This window comes from Bufo bufo, chromosome 6 (genome assembly GCF_905171765.1).
Source record: "Bufo bufo chromosome 6, aBufBuf1.1, whole genome shotgun sequence".
NCBI lineage: Eukaryota > Metazoa > Chordata > Amphibia > Anura > Bufonidae > Bufo > Bufo bufo.
In genome coordinates this window covers 21,119,477-21,142,692 of record NC_053394.1, presented here as the reverse complement: position 1 = coordinate 21,142,692, position 23,216 = coordinate 21,119,477, and the positions used below count along the sequence as shown (strand labels likewise).

The 23,216-nt window shown below is 41.8% G+C and overlaps 2 protein-coding genes across 10 annotated transcripts in view; both read right to left on the bottom strand.

Moving 5' to 3' along the window:
* Window positions 1-23,216, bottom strand: part of LOC121006028 (M1-specific T cell receptor beta chain-like) — a 961,123-nt gene that overhangs the window by 173,091 nt on the left and 764,816 nt on the right. The window lies entirely within an intron of this gene.
* On the bottom strand, window positions 18,825-22,884 carry LOC121006036 (anionic trypsin-2-like). Its single transcript, XM_040438932.1, has 5 exons — window positions 22,845-22,884; window positions 22,491-22,641; window positions 19,924-20,183; window positions 19,400-19,536; window positions 18,825-18,974 (listed from the first exon to the last, which is right to left on the bottom strand). Exons 1-5 carry the CDS (start codon window positions 22,882-22,884, stop codon window positions 18,825-18,827), a joined length of 738 nt encoding a protein of 245 aa, XP_040294866.1.

Genomic DNA, 23,216 nt, shown 5'->3' with positions numbered 1-23,216 from the left:
TGCTAAGAAGCATTTAAACTAGGAAAGGGGGACAAAAGAGTGATAATCCAGCAGTCCAACTGCCCCCCGGAACAATGCCAGAAGAGGCCAGTAGCACAAAGGTTAAGAAATGACAAGCTCAGAGTCTTGTCTACAAATGCTCGCAGTCTAGGGAATAAGATCAATGAACTTGAGGCTATAATGGCATCTGAGAATATAGATGTAGTGGCTGTTACTGAGACGTGGTTCAAGGGGAGTAATGACTGGGATATATCAATACCAGGGTTCTCTCTATACAGGAAAGACAGAGAAGGCAAGAAGGGGGGAGGGGTGGCCCTGTATGTGAAAGATAACATAAAATCTAATTTGATACAAGTTAGCGAGAACAATTTAGAGTCAGTTTGGGTTACCGTGCAGCTTGATAATCATAAGGTAACTCGTGTAGGTGTGATATATAGACCACCTAGCCAAGTCAAAGAATTAGATGATCTACTAGTTGAGGAAATAGCTAAAATGACATTGAAGGGGGAAGTTATCATTATGGGAGACTTCAATCTTCCAGATGTAAACTGGAAAACCAAAATAGCTAGTTCTGCCAGGAGTACAGATATTCTAAATTCCCTACTGGGATTATCTCTACAGCAAGTAGTGGAGGAGCCAACCCGGAAGGAGGCCATTTTAGATTTAGTATTCACAAATGGGAATTTGGTATCTGATATTACTGTAGGGGAAAGCTTGGGATCTAGTGATCACCAGTCAGTGTGGTTTACTATAAGTACAGTAACTGAGTCACACCACACAAAAACAAAAGTTTTGGATTTTAGAAAAACAGACTTTTCTAAAATTAGATTAGTGGTATACAAGTCCCTATCAGACTGGAACAGTTTCATTGGAGTCCAGGAGAAATGGGACTACTTAAAAGTGGCACTATTGAAGGCAACAGAAAATTGCATTAGGCTGGTCAGCAAAAGCAAAAAAAGGAAGAGACCACTGTGGTACTCAGCAGAAGTGGCCAAAATCATTAAAAACAAAAAGATAGCATTTAGGAATTATAAAAAAAAAAAAAACGAGGATGACAGACAAATTTATAAGATTAGGCAGAGAGAGGCCAAACAAGTTATAAGAGCTTCCAAAGCACAGGCAGAAGAGAAATTAGCTCAGTCAGGGAAAAAAGGCCAGAAGGCATTCTTCAGATACATAAATGAAAAAAGGAAACTAAAACAAGGAATTACCAAATTAAAAACAAAAGAAGGAAGGTATATAGAAGAAGATAAAGAACTAGCTGACTGCCTCAATGAATATTTCTGTTCAGTTTTTACAAAGGAAAATGAAGGAGAAGGACCTCAGTTAGGAAAGAAGACTAATGAATCTTTTGATGCATGTGTCTTTACAGAGGAAGAGGTTCTAAGTCAGCTGTCTAAAATTAATACAAATAAATCACAGGGGCCTGATGGGATACACCCAAAGCTATTAAAAGAGCTCAGCGTTGAACTAGCAAAACCATTAACAGATTTATTTAACCAATCGCTGGCAACAGGAGTCGTCCCAGAAGATTGGAAATTAGCAAATGTTGTGCCCATTCCCAAGAAAGGTAGTAGGGAGGAATCGGGCAACTATAGGCCAGTAAGCCTGACATCAATAGTGGGGAAATTAATGGAAACCATACTTAAGGAGAGGATTGTGGAACATCTAAAATCCCATGGATTGAAGGATGAAAAACAGCATGGGTTTACTTCAGGGAGATCATGTCAAACTAATCTTATTGATTTTTATGATTGGGTCACTAAAATAATAGATGGAGGAGGTGCAGTAGACATCGCTTATCTAGACTTTAGTACGGCTTTTGATACTGTCCCACATATAAAGCTTATCAATAAAGTGCAGTCTTTGGGCTTGGACTCCCATATTGTTGAATGGATTAGGCAGTGGCTGAGGGACAGGCAACAGAGGGTTGTAGTCAATGGAGTATATTCAGACCAAGGTCTTGTTACCAGTGGGGTACCTCAGGGATCTGTTCTGGGACCCATATTGTTTAATATCTTTATCAGCGAAATTGCAGAAGGCCTCGATGGTAAGGTGTGTCTTTTTGCTGATGACACAAAGATTTGTAACAGGGTTGATGTTCCTGGAGGGATACACCAAATGGAAAAGGACTTAGGAAAACTAGAGGAATGGTCAAAAATATGGCAACTAAAATTTAATGTTGATAAGTGCAAGATAATGCACCTGGGACGTAAAAACCCAAGAGCAGAATATAAAATCAGTGATACAGTCCTAACCTCAGTATCTGAGGAAAGGGATTTAGGGGTCATTATTTCAGAAGACTTAAAGGTAGGCAAACAATGTCATAGAGCAGCAGGAAATGCTAGCAGAATGCTAGGGTGTATAGGGAGAGGAATTACCAGTAGAAAGTAGTGTTGAGCGCGAATATTCAAATTTAAAATTTTTTTCTCGAATATCGCAATTTCGGGATTTCGCGAATATTTAGAATATAGTTCCAAATATTCGCGAAATCGAATATTCGTATTTTTTTTCAAAAAAATAAAAAATCGTACGATTAGTTTAATCGTACGATTTTTTTTTCCTGTATAAGGCAACGTTCCTATGACTATGGCTAGGCTAATAATCGTATGATTAAATTAATCGTACGTTTTTTTTTTTTTTTTCCTGTATAAGGCAAAGTTCCTATGACTATGGCTAGGCTAATATGTGTATTTTACGAAATTTCTTAATATTGCTCTAACTTCGTCTTTTAGAATATTCGTAATATTCTAAAAGACGGAGTTAGAGCAATATTACGAATATTCTAAAAGACGAAGTTAGAGCAATATTAAGAAATTTTGTAAAATACACATATTAGCCTAGCCATAGTCATAGGAACGTTGCCTTATACAGGAAAAAAATTAATAAAAATCGTATGATTAAATTAATCGTACGATTATATATATATATTTTTTTCCTGTATAAGGCAAAGCTCCTATGACTATGGCTAGGCTAATATGTGTATTTTACGAAATTTCTTAATATTGCTCTAACTTCGTCTTTTAGAATATTCGTAATATTCTAAAAGACGGAGTTAGAGCAATATTACGAATATTCTAAAAGACGAAGTTAGAGCAATATTAAGAAATTTCGTAAAATACACATATTAGCCTAGCAATAGTCATAGGAATGTTGCCTTATACAGGAAAAAATAAAAATAAATCGTATGATTAAATTAATCGTACGATTATTTTTATATTTTTTTCCTGTATAAGGCAAAGTTCCTATGACTGTGGCTAGGCTAATAATCGTATGATTAAATGAATCGTAAGATTTTTTATTTTATTTTTTTTCCTGTATAAGGCAAAGTTCCTATGACTATGGCTAGGCTAATATGTGTATTTTACGAAATTTCTTAATATTGCTCTAACTTCGTCTTTTAGAATATTTGTAATATTCAAAAAGACGGAGTTAGAGCAATATTACGAATATTCTAAAAGACGAAGTTAGAGCAATTTTAAGAAATTTCGTAAAATACACATATTAGCCTAGCAATAGTCATAGGAACGTTGCCTTATACAGGAAAAAAATATATAATAAAATAATCGTACGATTAAAAAAATCGTACGATTAATTTATTCGCATATTATTTGCGAAAAATAAAATAATTCCGAATATTCGATTTCGACGAAAATAATATGAATATTCATTTGAATATTCGCGAAATATTGCGAAATCTAATATGGCACCTCCCGCTCATCACTAGTAGAAAGAGGGAGGTGTTCATGTCGCTCTACAGAGCACTAGTGAGACCTCATTTGGAGTATTGTGCTCAGTACTGGAGACCATATCTCCAGAAGGATATTGATACTTTGGAGAGAGTTCAGAGAAGAGCTACTAAACTGGTACATGGATTGCAGGATAAAACTTACCAGGAAAGATTAAAGGACCTTAACATGTATAGCTTGGAAGAAAGACGAGACAGAGGGGATATGATAGAAACTTTTAAATACATAAAGGGAATCAACAAGGTAAAAGAGGAGAGAATATTTAAAAGAAGAAAAACTGCTACAAGAGAACATAGTTTTAAATTAGAGGGGCAAAGGTTTAAAAGTAATATCAGGAAGTATTACTTTACTGAGAGAGTAGTAGATGCATGGAATAGCCTTCCTGCAGAAGTGGTAGCTGCAAATACAGTGGAGGAGTTTAAGCATGCATTGGATAGGCATAAGGCCATCCTTCATATAAGATAGGGCCAGGGGCTATCCATAGTATTTAGTATATTGGGCAGACTGGATGGGCCAAATGGTTCTTATCTGCCGACACATTCTATGTTTCTATGTTTATGATTGCACCATAGAGTTAGCAGAAGGTGCCAGGTTTCCTAAGGGGCGTATTTATAATCTCTCTCAGCCCGAACGCAAGGCCATGGAGGATTATATTAAGGAAAGCCTCGGTAAGGGGCACATTAGACCTTCTGTCTCTCCTATGGGAGCAGGGTTTTTCTTCGTTAAGAAGAAGGATGGTGGTCTTAGGCCTTGTATCGATTACCGGAAATTGAATAAGATCACTATCCAGAATAGATACTCTCTCCCATTGATTCCGGATTTATTTAACCAGGTTCTTCAAGAAGGATCCTGGTAAGGTACTAGCTATTAAGGAATGGGTAAGGCCTTCATCCTTAAAGGCCTTACAACGGTTCTTAGGTTTTGCCAAGTACTACCATAACTTTATTAAGAATTTTTCAGTAATTGCTAAACCGTTGACCGACCTTACTAAGAAAGGGGCAGATTTGGAGAACTGTTCTACTGAGGCCATTACTTTGTTTGAAACACTAAAAAAGGCATTCAGTAGTGCTCCCATTCTGATCCAGCCAGATCAGGAGAGACCTTTTATTGTGGAGGTGGATGCGTCTGAGGACGGCGCAGGAGCAGTCCTTTCACAAGGTCCTGCTAGTCTAACTAACCTAAGACCGTGTGCATTCTTTTCCAGAAAATGTTCTTCAACCGAGAGAAACTATGACATAGGGAATCGGGAGTTGCTGGCCATTAAGTGGGCATTTGAGGAGTGGAGGCATTTTCTGGAGGGGGCAAGGCATTATGTAACTGTTGTCACTGACCATAAGAACCTTATGTTTCTCGAATCTGCTAAGAGGTTGAATCCCCATCAGGCTAGATGGGCACAGTTTTTTACTCGTTTTGAATTCTCCATTACTTTCAGGCCTGGAAGTAAAAACGTGAAGGCTGATGCATTATCTCGGAGCTTCCATGCTTTTCAGCCTACAGAGGCACTGCCTGAATCCATCCTACCAGCAAATATCTTCGTAGCAGCCTTAACCCAAGATATCTCGGCTCTCATTAAGGCTGAACAACATCTGGCACCGGCAACCACCCCAACAGATAAGTTGTTTGTTCCCATACAATTTTGTCTCCAGCTGTTGGGTGAGTGTCATGATTCTGCCTTTTGTGGACATCCTGGTTTTGAGGGCACTAGAGAGCTGGTTTCTAGATCCTATGGTGGCCCACTCTATTTATGGATGTGAAGTCCTACGTGTCGGCCTGTGAGGTTTGTGCTAGGTCTAAGACACCTAGGACTCGCCCTGCTGGTAACCTACGACCCCTATCCATTCCCAGTAGACCCATGTCCCATATCTCGATGGACTTTATTACTGACCTGCCGCCGGCGGAGGGTAAGACTGTGGTTTGGGTAGTGGTTGATAGTTTTAGCAAGATGGTTCATTTCATTCCTCTGTCTAAACTCCTGAATGCCAAGACCCTGGCATCTATTTTTGTGAAAGAAATTGTACGGTTACATGGTATCCCGGAAAATATTGTATCTGACAGGGGTGTGAAGTTTGTGTCCAAATTTTGGAGGGCTTTTTGTCAAAGATGTCAGATTTCATTGTCTTTTTCCTCCGCCTACCACCCTGAGAGTAATGGGCAGACTGAACGCCTTTATCAGTCTGTGGAACAATTCCTGAGGTCGTATGTTGCTGATGACCAGCAATTATGGGTTAAATACCTTCCGTTGGCTGAATTTGCTTTGAATAACCGTGTCAATTCTTCTGCTGGGGTCTCCCCTTTCTTTTGTAACCATGGTTTTCATCCCCGTTTTCATTCTGTGTGTAGTGTACGTTACCGTCACAGCAGTCTGATGATTACTGGATAGACCTGCTTTTAGACCCTCACTATCAAAGCAAAATGGGGGAATATTTTCTTCCCTCAGAAAAGGAGGCCAAATTACATTATCACCAGAAATTACTGTCGGGGGAATTTATCATTAGGAGAATATTTGAAGTCAGTTTTGCTTCAGTCAGTGTTAGAGTACTTTGTGCCACATTTATCAAATGTTGCATGTTGTTTGATACATTTGGCTTGTCCTTAAATCTAACACTTCTGTCTAGAGAAGCTACTCCGGTTTTCCTACTCCACCCTGCTCCTGGAGTGAGATTGTGACTTATTTGCGGTCAATGATAAATTTGGAGAGAAACTCATTAACATAACCCACCACGCCCACTTTTCCACCCATATTACAAAACTGGAGTGAGTGGTGTACACATGCAAAAAGTCGCAAAATTTTGTACAAGTGAGTGCAAAAAAGTTGCAAAAGCCCTATTTTGCGATTTTTTTATGCCAAAATTCTGGAGTGAAGGTATGATAAATCAGGGCCTGTGTATGTAGTTTGCTGCAGTTTTCAGCAAGCAGACACCTTCTGCCAGCGTGTCTGAAAGGTAGTCCCCTGTCTGCCCATCTCAGAGTCACCCACCTCCTGCTGCCACAAGCAGCCGAAGCCACATCAACAGTAGTAGCAGCAGCAGCCGGTTCAGTCTCATCAACATGATGGAGTAGTTTTTCACATGGAGTGCCAGGCAGAGGCCAATCTACAAGCCGACAGCTCCAGCCACAACACCCAGGTTCATACTTACCTACACGCAGGCCTGTCTCTGGTGCATTCCTACACCCTGCTATTGTCTCTAATTGGCTAACACAAATGTCATTATTCTACTAATTTCCAGATCCTCTACATTGTGCAGTGCTATGATTTTTATGCAACTGTTATTACATGTAATATGCCTGGTTCGCCAGCAGGTGGCAGTGTAAATGGCAGAGCTATCCTTAGACAGAATGGAACTCACCATTCCATTCTCCCCCCTCTGGGCAGAAGTGGGCCAGTCCTGCTTCCTACCAGTAGGGAGGGGCAGCAAGTTCCAGTTACAACCTGAGATTGGTGGGCTTCCCTGAGGGTGTGGAGGGGGAAAACCTAGTGGACTTTATACAAAGGTGGTTGGTTGATACGTTGGGAGCTCGTGGGGTTGTCCCCCCGCTCTGCGTAGAGAGAGCACATAGAATTCCTTTTAAGAAAAGCCTCCGCCGGGCGGTCCCCCTCGACCCCTCTTGATTAGAATACTATCCTCATGTGATAGAGATTGGGTGCTCCGATGTAAGAGGGAACTAAAGGAGATTGCTCTTAACGGGCATCCAATACAAATATACCCTGACTTTTCTAGAGATACCCAAAACAAGCGCAGGCAATACTTTGACATAAAGAAAAGACTACGAGATGCCAACATCAAATACTCCATGTTATACCCCGCTAAACTCAGAGTAGTCTACAGGGACAGTGTACTGTTCTTCCAGTCACCTAGTGAAGCCCTAGAGTGGCTGGCGACGGACGTTTTCTCTACAGCTCACAGCATGACTAATAACAGAGTTATGATATGGAATGTACGTGGACTGGGTGATAGAACTAAACGGGTTGTGGTCTTTGATCTGATTACTCGGCACCTCCCCGCAATATTGGCCCTACTGGAAACGCACGCTACACCTGATATCCCAGAATATCTAACAAAGAGATGGGCAGGGCATCAGTTCCACTCCGGCTTCTCGTCATATTCCCGAGGGGTAAGTGTGTATGTACATCAAAGCATTGACTTTATCCTACTGGACCAGTCGATTGATAGAGATGGGAGATTTATCTTCCTTTATGTCCAATGGAACGGTAGAAGGTGTGTCCTTGCTTTCCTGTACATCCCGCCACCATTTGCAATGACAGTCCTAAAGCAGCTGACGCTTTTTATGCATTAATAGGCGGCGACTTTAACTGCGTACTGGACCCGGCGCTGGATAGAATTTCCGCTGCGGGGAAAAGTGTGCAGGGAAAGTACGCATTACTCAGAGGATTTTGTGAGGAGATAGGACTAATAGACGTCTGGCGATGGCTCTATGGTAACAAACAGGTGTTCTCTTGCTTTAGTAAAGCATATAGTGCTATGTCCAGGATTGATATTGCCTTGGCCAATGGCGAGATGCTCGATTCCATCCAAAAAATGACATATAAGATCCATGGCATCTCTGATCACTCACCGATCTTACTGGTGATGAAGACCGGACAACAAGCTGGCATTATTAGATCGTTCAGATTGAACGAGCACTGGTTAACCATATTAAATGATTCTGTAGGGATCGACAAAGAACTCATACAATTTTGGCAAGAGAACTTTGGCACAACACACGTTCATTATGTTTGGGATGCCATGAAGGCGTTTATCCGTGGGCTTTACTTTTCCAGAATAAAAAAGAAAAAAAATGAATTCTTTGAAGAGCAAAAAAAGCTGGAAGCAAATATTGCATATCTGGAGGGTTGCATTCGAATACAGCACGATGCGAGCACACGCACTAAGTTAAAAACGGCTAAAGACCACTATATAACCTTTATGAGAAAAAAAGCTCAGAACCAATTATTCTTCATGGGGTATAAAGACTTCTGTGAGGGTGGCACCCCGGGCAAGATATTGGTCTCTATCATAGCGAATCAAAAGCCCCCCCAAAAAATTAGACAAATACTGACGGGTGATGGGCGCAGATTGGAAAGAGGAGTGGAGATGGAGGGAGAATTTTTAAATTATTTTGGTAACTTGTATCGCTCCGGTGTGGAGGATACAGAGGCCAAGATAGACGATTTCCTAGAACAGGTTAAGATCCCAGTGCTGTCGGACGTGGTCTCGGCCCCTTTGGGTGCCCCCATCTCCTTGGATGAGCTACAGGCGGCTCTACATGAGACTCGGGGCTCCTCGGTGCCCGGAGCGGACGGACTACCGTTTGGCATATATAAGAGTCATGCAGGGGTGCTCCTGCCTGGGCTGCTGCAGGTCCTGAATGAATCTAGCAAATGTGGAAAGCTGCCCACGTCTTTGACAGAGGCAACGGTTACGTTGATCCTTAAGAAAGGGAAAAATGGCAACAGAGTTGAAGATTACCGTCCTATATCGCTGCTTAATGCAGACTATAAAGTAATTGCAAAGGTTCTCTCCAACAGGTTAAAAAAAGTAATAACTGGCCTAGTCCATACAGATCAGACAGGGTTTATCCCTGGGCGACAGATCCAGACCAATATACGCCGGACCATTCTTAACATTCAGATTGGACGGGGGGAAGACCGCTCCATCCTGTCACTGGACGCCGCCAAGGCGTTTGATCGGGTGGAGTGGTCCTTCCTCTGGCGCGTTATGCACAAGATGAATCTGGGCCAGGAATTTATTGGATGGGTCAAATTGCTATATAGAGAAGCAACAGCCAGAATTAAGGTTAATAGGGTGCTCACCCCGGCCGTCTCCCTAAAACGGGGGACACGGCAGGGATGCCCCCTCTCTCCACTCCTCTTTTCAATTTTTTTGGAACCCTTCGCCTGCAGGATACGAGCTGAACCTTGTATAGTGGGGTTTGGGGGGAGAGGGACGGATGATAAGATCTGCCTATATGCAGACGACGTGCTGCTTTATCTGAATGACGGATGGAGAAGTGTCCCAGACGTTATGCGGTAGCAGAGGAATTTGGTAGAATTGCTGGATATGAGATAAACTGGACAAAATCTGTTCTCTTCCCCCTGAATCGGATGCCCCCCTTGAATGATCTTAGGGTTAGAATTATTGCTCCAACAGACCATTTAGACTATTTAGGGATAAAAATTAGTAACACCATCAGGGACTACAATATACTAAATATTACCCCTCTAGTCGGGAAAATAAGGGAAAAAATAAGGGTATGGCAGAAACTCCCGCTTTCGCAGATTAATAGGATCGCTTTGATTAAAATGGTTCTGTTGCCTTGGATACTGTACACGGTTAGTTCCTGCCCTGCCTGGATTGAGGATAGTGTTTTTAATTTGGTTGATCGATTGATAAATGATCTGATATGGGGCAGGAAAAGGGTCCGTATTAATCTACAATACTTGCGAATGGCGGCAAGTGATGGCGGCCTAGGCCTGCCCCATTTTCAAATCTACTACTTGTGCTCACAACTACAGTGGTGCGTCAATACCGGGGATGGAGTATTATTATCCCATATTTCAGGGCAACGTCAACAGCATACATATAATATATTCAGTATACTGGAATCCGGGCTTCTGGAGCGTGCAGATATTTGTTGCCCCATTGGGGCCGCGCTACAGAAGACCTGGAATAAAATCAAGGTACTTATCCAGGCCCCCCAAATTCTGGATTTCTCCCCGCTATGGGATAACCCTGCGTTAACACAATTTCTGACACTTAACGAAAATTATTACTGGACTCGAAGAGGTATCACGTTATTTTCACATATATACACGAAAGGGAAAATTAAATTAATAGGGGAACTGCTCCAACAGACACCAATAACTGCATTAGAACAATATAGATACTTTCAAGTACAACACGCATTAGCATGCACACTTAAAAAAATACCTTTTATAGCAGCCACTCAGAGGTTTCTATTATTTTGCTACAATATAGTAGGGAATAAAGTTAATATCTCACTAATATATAGGAGATTTATTGAGGAACTAAGTACGGTCACTAAATTTAAAAGTGTAGATAAATGGAAGGTGGATATAGGGGAATGTAACTCTTCACAATGGCGGGAAATATATCAAAATATCAAGAAGGCTTCGCCTTCAAGACAACACCGGTTGACACAATTTATAATAATACACCGTTTATATGTTACCCCGAGTCTCTTATCTAAAATGTATAGTAACAAGGGACAAGAATTCAGTTGCTTGAAATGCTCCCTTGTAGCCGCAGGGTTTGTACATATGCTGTGGGACTGCCCAGTTATTAAGATCTTCTGGGGCAGTATATTCCAGGCGATGGCGGCACAAAGTGGGAATAGCCCCCCCTTAACCATCCAAGTAGTTGTGCTTGGACTTTTCCCTCCCGAGTACAAAAAAAGAACTACCAAAAACGAACTGGCTTATTGGCTGAAGGGATTTTTATTGGCCAAGGTAATAATCATGAGACAATGGGTGAAAGACAGGTCGCCATCAATAAATGAATGGCAAAGCTTAATGACACGAATAACAGATTTTGAGGGCATGAAACGGCGTGGGGTGAGCTACGCCACAGAAATGGTGCGTATAGATAGGGGAAATGGCGAGAAGGAATACCCTGACTGGAACTGATGATCACCCACTCGCTGTGGCTATGTCCTAATACTAAACAAATAAATTGTCGTGCATTTTTAAATAATGAACATCACCATAACAGTCCACACTAAATAGGATTTGATATTATGAAGGTTTGAAAAATACCCAATAGAGGGGCATGAGCGCCCTAACGCCCCTCGTGGCGGCCGTACCAGGCCAGGTACGCTGGGTGGGGGGATGAACGGGGGGCTTTTGGAGCTCAGGGGCAGGGATGGGTCTTGGTTTTGTTATATGTAACAGAGAATTGATATTAATTGAGGGTACTTCGGGATTTAGATCCCTTTACATGTATATACGCTGTCTAGCATCGAAGCGATGCACTGCTTTAAATGTACCTGTTATATGAACCCATCCTCTGTGACCAGATAACCTTTTTACATTGGTTTTACTAAGAAAAAACAATAAAGATATTTAAAAAAAAAAAAAAAAAAGGAAAGCCTCGGTAAGGGGCACATTAGACCTTCTGTCTCTCCTATGGGAGCAGGGTTTTTCTTCGTTAAGAAAAAGGATGGTGGTCTTAGGCCTTGTATCGATTACCGGAAATTGAATAAGATCACTATCCAGAATAGATACTCTCTCCCATTGATTCCGGATTTATTTAACCAGGTTCTTCAAGAAGGATCCTGGTAAGGTACTAGCTATTAAGGAATGGGTAAGGCCTTCATCCTTAAAGGCCTTACAACGGTTCTTAGGTTTTGCCAATTACTACCATAACTTTATTAAGAATTTTTCAGTAATTGCTAAACCGTTGACCGACCTTACTAAGAAAGCGGCAGATTTGGAGAACTGGTCTACTGAGGCCATTACTTTGTTTGAAACACTAAAAAAGGCATTCAGTAGCGCTCCCATTCTGATCCAGCCAGATCAGGAGAGACCTTTTATTGTGGAGGTGGATGCGTCTGAGGACGGCGCAGGAGCAGTCCTTTCACAAGGTCCTGCTAGTCTAACTAACCTAAGACCGTGTGCATTCTTTTCCAGAAAATGTTCTTCAACCGAGAGAAACTACGACATAGGGAATCGGGAGTTGCTGGCCTTTAACCTCTTAAGGACATAGGGCGTACAGGTACGCCCTTGTGCCCTGGTACTTAAGGACACAGGGCGTACATGTACGCCCTGTGTATTTTCGATCACTGCCGTGCGGCTGGCAGTGATCGGAACCCGGTGCCTGCTCAAATCATCGAGCAGGCACCTAGGCTAAATGCGCGGGGGGGTCCCGTGACCCCCCCATGTCGGCGATCGCGGCAAACCGCAGGTCAATTCAGACCTGCGGTTTGCTGCGATTTCTGAAGTTTCTGGTCCCCGCAGTCCCTGACCGCAGGGATCAGAAACTTTATATGCCATAAAAAAAGTTTTATTTACCCCCCCCTGCACCCCCGAATGATTTTTATGGTGGCGGGAGGTGCAGGGGGAGGGTTGCGGGCGGTGTGGGCGGTGCGGGAGGCGGGCGGTGCGGCAGGCGGGATCGCGATCCCCCGCCCGCCTCCCCTTGTATAATCGTTGGTGTCTAGTGGGGATACCAGGGTGCCAGCACATTGCTGGCACCCTGGTATAAACGGCTGACATCTGCGATGCGATGTCAGCCGTTTAACCCTTTCCATACAGCGGTCCGTACGGACCGCTGTATGGAAAAGGTTAACAGCGCAGGGAGCTCCCTCCCTCTCCCATCGGGGGGCTGCTGTGCCTTTGCAGCCCCCCGATGGGGAGGGAGAGAGCCCCCAGAGAGCCCCCCGAGAGATCCCCTCCTTACCCTTCCCCGTCTGCGAAGTTCTGAGCAGTACTGAGCAGACGGGGAAGGTTCCCATGGCAACAGGACGCCTCTCAGGCGTCCTGCTGTCCATGGTGCTGAACAGATCTGTGCTGAATGGCATAGATCTGTTCAGTGTAAGTAAAATACAGTACAGAACAATATATATTGTTCTGTACTGTATTATTCAGACATCAGACCCACTGGATCTTCAAGAACCAAGTGGGTCTGGGTCAAAAAAAAGTGAATAAAAGTGAAAAAAAAGTAAAAATCAAAAAACACATTTATCACTGATAAAAAATGAAAAAAATAAAATTCCCTACACATGTTTGGTATCGCCGCGTCCGTAACGACCTGATCTATAAAACGGTCATGTTACTTTACCCGAACGGTGAACACCATAAAAATAAAAAATAAAAAACTATGATGAAATTGAAATTTTGCCCACCTTACTTCCCAAAAAAGGTAATAAAAGTGATCAAAAAAGTCGCATGTACGCCAAAATTGTAACAATCAAACCGTCATCTCATCCCGCAAAAATCATACCCTACCCAAGATAATCGCCCAAAAACTGAAAAAACTATGGCTCTTAGACTATGGAAACACTAAAACATGATTTTTTTTGTTTCAAAAATGAAATCATTGTGTAAAACTTACATAAATAAAAAAAAAGTATACATATTAGGTATCGCCGCGTCCGTATCGCCCGGCTCTATAAAAATATCACATGATCTAACCCCTCAGATGACCACCGTAAAAAAATAAAAATAAAAACGGTGTAAAAAAAGCCATTTTTTGTCATCTTACGTCACAAAAAGTGTAATAGCAAGCAATCAAAAAGTCATATGCACCCCAAAATAGATGCCAATCAAACCGTCATCTCATCCCGCAAAAAATGAGACCCTACTTAAGATAATCGCCCAAAAACTGAAAAAACTATGGCTCTTAGACTATGGAGACACTAAAACATTTTTTTGGTTTTAAAAATGAAATCATTGTGTAAAACGTACATAAATAAAAAAAATTGTATACATATTAGGTATCTCCGCGTCCGTGACAACCTGCTCTATAAAATTACCACATGATCTAACCTGTCAGATGAATGTTGTAAATAACAAAAAAAAAAACGGTGCCAAAAAAGCTATTTCTTGTTACCTTGCCGCACAAAAAGTGTAATATAGAGCAACCAAAAATCATATGTACCCTAAACTAGTACCAACAAAACTGCCACCCTATCCCGTAGTTTCTAAAATGGGGTCACTTTTTTGGAGTTTCTACTCTAGGGGTGCATCAGGGGGGCTTCAAATGGGACATGGTGTCAAAAAAACCAGTCCAGCAAAATATGCCTTCCAAAAACCATATGGTGTTCCTTTCCTTCTGCGCCCTGCCATGTGCCCGTACAGCTGTTTACGACCACATATGGGGTGTTTCTGTAAACTACAGAATTAGGGCCATAAATAATGAGTTTTGTTTGGCTGTTAACCCTTGCTTTGTAACTGGAAAAAAAATATTAAAATGGAAAATCTGCCAAAAAAGTGAAATTTTGAAATTGTATCTCTATTTTCCATTAAATCTTGTGCAACACCTAAAGGGTTAACAAAGTTTGTAAAATCAGTTTTGAATACCTTGAGGGGTGTAGTTTCTTAGATGGGGTCACTTTTATGGAGTTTATAATCTAGGGGTGCATCAGGGGGGCTTCAAATGGGACATGGTGCCAAAAAAACAGTCCAGCAAAATCAGCCCTCCAAAAACCAAACGGCGCACCTTTCACTCTACGCCCCGCTGTGTGGCCGTACAGTAGTTTACGGCCACATATTGGGTGTTTCTGTAAATGGCAGAGTCAGGGCAATAAAGATACAGTCTTGTTTGGCTGTTAACCCTTGGTTTGTTAGTGGAAAAAATGGGTTAAAATGAAAAATTAGACAAAAAAATGAAATTCTCAAATTTCCTCCCTATTTGCCAATAACTCTTGTGCAACACCTAAAGGGTTAACAACGTATGCAAAATCAGTTTTGAATACCTTGAGGGGTGTAGTTTCTTAGATGGGGTCATTTTTGGGTGGTTTCTATAATGTAAGCCTCGCAAAGTGACTTGAGACCTGAACTGGTCCCTAGAAATTGAGTTTTTGTAAATTTCGGAAAAATTTCAAGATTTGCTTCTAAACTTCTAAGCCTTATAACATCCCCAAAAAATAAAATATCATTCCCAAAACAATTCAAACATGAAGTAGACATATGGGGAATGTAAAGTCATCACAATTTTTGGGGGTATTACTATGTATTACAGAAGTAGAGAAACTGAAACTTTGAAATTTGCTAATTTTTTTCAAATTTTTGTTAAATTAGGTATTTTTTGGTGCAAAAAAAATTTTTTTTTTGACTCCATTTTACCAGTGTCATGAAGTACAATATGTGACGAAAAAACAATCTCAGAACGGCCTGGATAAGTCAAACCGTTTTAAAGTTATCAGCACTTAAAGGGACTCTGGTCAGATTTTCAAAAAATGGCCAGGTCCTAAGGTGTAAAAAGGCTGTGTCCTTAAGGGGTTAAGTGGGCATTTGAGGAGTGGAGGCATTTTCTGGAGGGGGCAAGGCATTGTGTAACTGTTGTCACTGACCATAAGAACCTTATGTTTCTCGAATCTGCTAAGAGGTTGAATCCCCGTCAGGCTAGATGGGCACAGTTTTTTACTCGTTTTGAATTCTCCATTACTTTCAGGCCTGGAAGTAAAAACGTGAAGGCTGATGCATTATCTCGGAGCTTCCATGCTTTTCAGCCTACAGAGGCACTGCCTGAATCCATCCTACCAGCAAATATCTTCGTAGCAGCCTTAACCCAAGATATCTTGGCTCTCATTAAGGCTGAACAACATCTGGTACCGGCAACCACCCCAACAGATAAGTTGTTTGTTCCCATACAATTTCGTCTCAGCTGTTGGGTGAGTGTCATGATTCTGCCTTTTGTGGACATCCTGGTTTTGAGGGCACTAGAGAGCTGGTTTCTAGATCCTATTGGTGGCCCACTCTATTTAGGGATGTCAAGTCCTACGTGTCAGCCTGTGAGGTTTGTGCTAGGTCTAAGACACCTAGGACTCGCCCTGCTGGTAACCTACGACCCCTACCCATTCCCAGTAGACCCTGGTCCCATATCTCGATGGACTTTATTACTGACCTGCCGCCGGCGGAGGGTAAGACTGTGGTTTGGGTAGTGGTCGATAGGTTTAGCAAGATGGTTCATTTCATTCCTCTGTCTAAACTCCCGAATGCCAAGACCCTGGCATCTATTTTTGCGAAAGAAATTGTACGGTTACATGGTATCCCGGAAAATATTGTATCTGACAGGGGTGTGCAGTTTGTGTCCAAATTTTGGAGGGCTTTTTGTCAAAGATGTCAGATTTCATTGTCTTTTTCCTCCGCCTACCATCCTGAGAGTAATGGGCAGACTGAACGCCTTAATCAGTCTGTGGAACAATTCCTGAGGTTGTATGTTGCTGATGACCAGCAATTATGGGTTAAATACCTTCCGTTGGTTGAATTTGCTTTGAATAACCGTGTCAATTCTTCTGCTGGGGTCTCCCCTTTCTTTTGTAACCATGGTTTTCATCCCAGTTTTCATTCTGTGTGTAGTGTACGTTACCGTCACAGCAGTCTGATGATTACTGGATAGACCTGCTTTTAGACCCTCACTATCAAAGCAAAATGGGGGAATATTTTCTTCCCTCAGAAAAGGAGGCCAAATTACATTATCACCAGGAATTACTGTCAGGGGAATTTATTATTAGGAGAATATTTGAAGTCAGTTTTGATTCAGTCAGTGTTAAAGTACTTTGTGCCACATTTATCAAATGTTGCATGTTGTTTGATACATTTGGCTTGTCCTTAAATCTAACACTTCTGTCTAGAGAAGCTACTCCGGTTTTCCTACTCCACCCTGCTCCTGGAGTGAGATTGTGACTTATTTGCGGTCAATGATAAATTTGGAGTGAAACTCATTAACATAACCCACCACGCCCACTTTTCCACCCATATTACAAAACTGGAGTGAGTGGTGTACACATGCAAAAATTTGCAAAATTTTGTACAAGTGAGTGCAAAAAAGTCGCAAAAGCCCTATTTTGCGATTTTTTGGATGCCAAAATTCTGGAGTGAAGGTATGATAAATCAGTGCCTGTGTATGTAGCTTGCTGCAGCTTTCAGCAAGCAGACGCCTGCCGCCAGCGTGTCTGAAAGGTAGTCCCCTCTCTGCCCATCTCAGAGTCACCCACCTCCTGCTGCCACAAGCAGCCGAAGCCACATCAACAGTAGTAGCAGCAGCAGCCGGTTCAGTCTCATCAACATGATGGAGTAGTTTTTCACATGGAGTGCCAGGCAGAGGCCAATCTACAAGCCGACAGCTCCAGCCACAACACCCAGGTTCATACTTACCTACACGCAGGCCTGTCTCTGGTGCATTCCTACACCCTGCTATTGTCTCTAATGGCTAACACAAATGTCATTATTCTACTAATTTCCAGATCCTCTACATTGTGCAGTGCTATGATTGTTATGCAACTGTTATTACATGTAATATGCCTGGTTCACCAGCAGGTGGCAGTGTAAATGGCAGAGCTATCCTTAGACAGAATGGAACTCACCATTCCATTCTCCTCCCTCTGGGCAGAAGTGGGCCAGTCCTGCTTCCTACCAGTAGGGAGGGGCAGCAAGTTCCAGTTAGTTCTAGTTGGAGTCTAGTCTGGACAGGAGGGAAGGGGGGCACACTCACAGCCAGAGCAGCCTAAACTCTGCTGACCATGGAAGCAGATGTCTGGAAGCCATTGGGACCGGAGGAAATTGTTCTTAGGTCGCCATAAGAGAAATCAGCCAGAGGAATAATTCTTCGGCTGAAGATAAGTTGTTTACTGAGTGTCAGGAGGGGAATAACAGTCGAAGGCACCCCATCCAAGGATACCAGAACAGACCTACAGTACAGAAACCAGACCTAAGCAGAGTTTAGTGCAGCATAAAGAAAGAAATCAAAGTATTTAAGCAAGCCTGTCAGTACAGCAGAGAGAGAGAGAAAGCAGAGTTATCAAGTTTGCCTGCTAGTTTATGCCAAAGCCTGCTGGAACCAAGACAAAGCCTGCACATCGTTTGGATGAAAGTTTTTTTAAGTAAAGCTGCCGTTGAATTTCACAACAGGGTCTGGACTCTTATTTTTTCCTTCATCCATCAATTATTCCCCTTTTTAGTGCGACAGAGACAAAGCCTGGGGTCCTGCTGTATCCAGGTAGGAGCACCGTGACACATAAAGAGACATATAGACCACACTACACCATTCAGCATTTCCAACTAAGCCTATGACGCAAATGGCCCTGGGGGGCGGCGAGTTGCACATGTACCATATGGCTGCTGCTGCTCGCTACTAATCCCCTACTGCCAACACTATTAATGCCACACATGTGCCACTACTACCACCCATAGACAACTGTCATACAATTCAAAACCCTAGGAGACTAGAGGATGTTATATGCCAATTTTCAAGGCAATTGAAGGAACTACTGTGTAATCACACTATTGAGTCTTGGACCAATAATAATAATCAGCGAATGGTTATTGTAGAGAACAGAATAAAGTCTTACTGTACATTACAAATCATGAATTATATTTCTTTTTTGTGTTGTACTTTAATTGTTAGCAATAACTGCATTAATCCAGTCAACAAAGATGCAGACCTTGGCATAGACACCGGGATAATTGGGTTGTGCACATCCATAACCCCAGGACACTACTCCATGCAGTTCTCCATTGCAAACCACTGGACCACCGGAGTCACCCTATAAACAGAAAGTAAAGTAATGAGATGTACACAGTGAATTCATTAGAAGAATAGTAAGTTCAGGTCTGGAGTATAATATAGGATTGTAGTTCAGGATCAGTACAGGATAAGTAATGTTGGTACATGTTGAATCCACCAACAGAATAGTGATTGCAGCTCTGGGGTATAATACGTGATGTAACTCAGGATCAGTAGAGGATAAGATTAAGTAATGTATGTACACAGTGACTCCACCAGCAGAATAGTGAGTGCAGCTCTGGAGTAAAATACAGGATGTAACTCTCAGTAGAGGATAAGTCATGTAATGTATGTACACAGTGAATCCACTAGCAGAATACTGAGTGCAGCTCTGGAGTGTAATACTACATGTTGAAATTTCACATGCATCGTATATGAAACTATGTTATGGGGATTTCAGAGTACCTGACAGGAGTCCTTTCCACCTTCTGGATAGCCCAGGCAGATCATGTTGTCTGTAATCTCTCCTGGGTAGGATCTATTACAATCTGCCTCAGATACAATAGGAACATCCACACACTGCAAGATGTCTGGGTTAACAACTAGAAAATAAACACAGTATATTACATGAGAAAAACTGGAAAAAAAATTTTTTTTAAGGTTTATTGTGCTCTGTGTGCAAAGATTACTGTGTAAGGAGGAGGAGCTGATCTGTTCCTTTCAACTATTTGTGTCAATGGTGTGAACCTGTGTTACCTGCATGCAGCTTTAATATTGATATGTAACCTTTAATTGTAAACCCACAATCTGAAGATAATGGTATGACTTCTGTCAGTGCCCAAGGCAAAAAGTTGCAGGAGAAATTAGCCTATTATAGGAGTTGTGTGACTTTTATTTGAATGTTTTGCTGGAGAATGGAATCCTGAAATGCTTATATTAATCACTATAAGAATAAATCATAACCTTCTTTCTCTAAGGTGTAAACTTACGCCCGGTATAGCCCCAGCCAGACACTAGGCACATGGTTCCTGCAGATGGGCTACTTCCAGGAGGACAGTTTTCGGGAAGCCTGATGGGCTGCACTGCTTTATTCATCTGGGCTGGCACTGATAGCTTGATCAACATGATGTCATTATCAATCAGGCGAGAGTTATACTCTGGGTGTCGAATAACCTTTTCAGAGTCAATGAACTGTTCTGTTCCCTCTGAAACTCTTATATTATTTTCTCCAATCCTGGACTGAATTTTTCTGAAAGAGAGAAAATTAGAGCATTGACGAGTTAAAGGTTACATCTGATGAGGTTTCTCATGGAAGATCTCAATTAGACAATTGGCAATAAAACTTCTTTGAGACTATATTATGGGGAGATCAGAAGTTCTGGAAAAAATAGACTTAACATGACTTAGGTGCATGAAGAGTTACTAAACTATGATAATATATACACAAAGATATAAAAAGATAAAGGAAAGTAACCGTCGCCGAGAGTCGTTTGGACAAACGGGCAGGCTCCAGCGACCAGTGCCCAACATGGAGAGGTGATGGTAGCAAGACTGAGCTCTCTGTTACAAAACTAAGTGTTTTCTATTTTCCAGCCCTGCCTAAAGGTCAGTATGCATGTACTTCATACTGCATAAATGTGGCCAGGTATAAACGTCACTAAATAACTTTATGAAGTTAAAGGGGAATAACCAATTAAAAACCTCACTTTACAGAGACAATCACCCAAAGTTGCATTAGATAATGGTCTTTAAGAAGGAAAAGTCTTCTGAGTGGACTTCGGTCATGTGAATATAGCTGTGAATAGCTGACCTGCACTCATCAGGCACACATGTACTTGACACTATGCTGGGATAATCAACAAAGACTCTACTTCACAATGCATTTCCAAGATATATTGAGGTATACATCGGAAGACTCTGACATATACAACTGGACCACTGATTAAAAAAAAAATGAGATGCCCATATACAGAAAAGTATAGTAGACTATAGTATTGTATACAATTAGGAAAAAATTACTCTGACATACTGTATGCCTCCCAAGTCCCGACTGATGCCAAAAGAACAGTCTTGAAACCCAGAAATAAAGGTGTTTTCCCGAATTCCCTCCATTTTTAGATAGCCCTTACCACTAGTGTTTTTGGCCTAATCATAATAACCTGGCCCTTGTCATTCTGGTTTTGTACTGTTAAGTATAATGTGTCCGATCCAATTCACTTAAATAATTCTGCAGTTCCCTGTACGGCCAGGTGGTCAGGAATGCTGCTGTTCAGGGGAAGACTGAGAAGAGTTTGCAGCGCTTTATAGGTGCTATAGCGACATCATTCTCAGGATTTGTGATCATAAAAACGATGGCCTCTCCAAAATGAATACCTCTTGAAAGTCCTGGGAAACTTCAGGAAATGTTATTTAAATGGAAATGGGAAGTTTTCAATAATTTATTTGAAGTCTTTAGGACATCAAACCGTACCAAAAATTTTACATGCTCTTTTTTCGCTTTATGGGTGAGGTGGCCCCATCATTCCCAGGATTAATGGTGGTCACAAAGGTTGGACCCTCACTGATCATTACATGATGGCCTCTCCAACTGAATACCTCTTTGAAGTTTGGGGCAAGTGCAACGTGCCGCCCCCTCCCATGGCCGATCGTGTTCCAGGTTTATTGGAATGGCGAGTGGTGTGGTGCAGCCTCAATAGTTTTCTGTATGTGTCACGGTGCTCCTACATGAATAGCGTCGTTCCCCAGGGTTACACTCCGAAGCAATAACTTGAGAGTAATGGTGGAGGTAGAGAAATAGTCGAGTACAGACTTTTATAAAGTCCAACAGCTTTTCTTGATTAAACTTGCATCCAGACAATATTCTGTCTTTCTCTTGGTTCCAGCAGGTTTTGGGATAACTGGCAGGCAAACTTGTATATTCTATTTTCTCCTTCTCTGCTTTTCTAATCTCGGCTTTAGTCTAATGGCTGGACTCTGCAGCAATTCTGGAACCTTTAGAGTTGGGTGCCTTTGGCCGTTGACCCCCTCGTGACACTCTGTCTGTAAATCTGTAAGCAGTCATGGTGCTCTGTGAGCTGCTTCCCTCTGGAGAGACTTCTGATGCAGGTGGGGAGCCTTCCCCTCACTGACATATCTGCTTCCAACACAAGATTGATTAAACACTTCCTGCACCCCTTCCTTTGGTAGGAGGCAGGATTAGCCAACTTCTGCCCAAAAGATGGAGAATGGAATGTTAAATTCCATTCTATCTAAAGATCTCTATGCCATATACGCTGCCACCTGCTGATGAGGCATACAACATATAGTACAACAAATAACAGTTACATAGCAGAACAATTAATGCACAGTGTAAGAGGAACTGGAATAAATACACAGATGACATTATTAAAGACGGTAGCAGGATATAGTAATGGTAATGCCACTCTAGGGTATTACACAAGTCCAGGAAATTTGACTTAAGGGGATTGGGAGGTTTTCAATAATATTAAGTATGTCCTTAGGCCTTCGTAGCCTACAAGAATTTTTGGCATGGTCTATAATTCTTCAAAGTACTTACGATTTATAGCAGTGAGCAGCAGACACTACCCATCGCTCGTTTATCAGGATTCCTCCACAGAAATGATAGCCCGCGTTAAGAGACACCTGATAGGGCAGACTACAAGGATAACCCCCAACTATCTTATCATCATCCTCAAAAGGGGTTGCCACTGAAAAGAAAAACATTAAGCTTTAAGTAGTGCAGTCTAAATATAAATACGTGCCCTAAAACATTAAAACTAAAGGTAACATTTACAAAACTAAACCAGCATAGAAATTTAAAGTTTTAAAAATATTTTCCAAAATCTACAGTTTGTCTAGATCTTCCTAGCTTGCATTGGCCACTGTAGGACCTAACTTTAAACTAACCCACCAGCAAGGCTCAGAATGGACAGGACTATAAGGATCTTCATGGTCACCCAGTAATGTTTCCTATGGACCAGTAAAAGGTTCTTTATACCCCGGTTTATCAGTAATGTTATCCTCTTTCCTGTTGGCTCACAGGTCATCTGCTAATTGTGGAAAACTGAGCAGGTGTCTTGGCTTGGAATTTGTCTTTTTGCCAACTCTCCTTCCGTTGAATGAACATATTTTCCCTTGTGCACCACAGACGCTCCTAGTACATACAGTAAGCATGGAATCCTATAAGGAGACCATTTTGGGGGATCACACATCCACAAACTTATGAAGAGTCTCATAAATCTACAACACCTCTTGCTACTCTATAGACAACAGATCATATCTT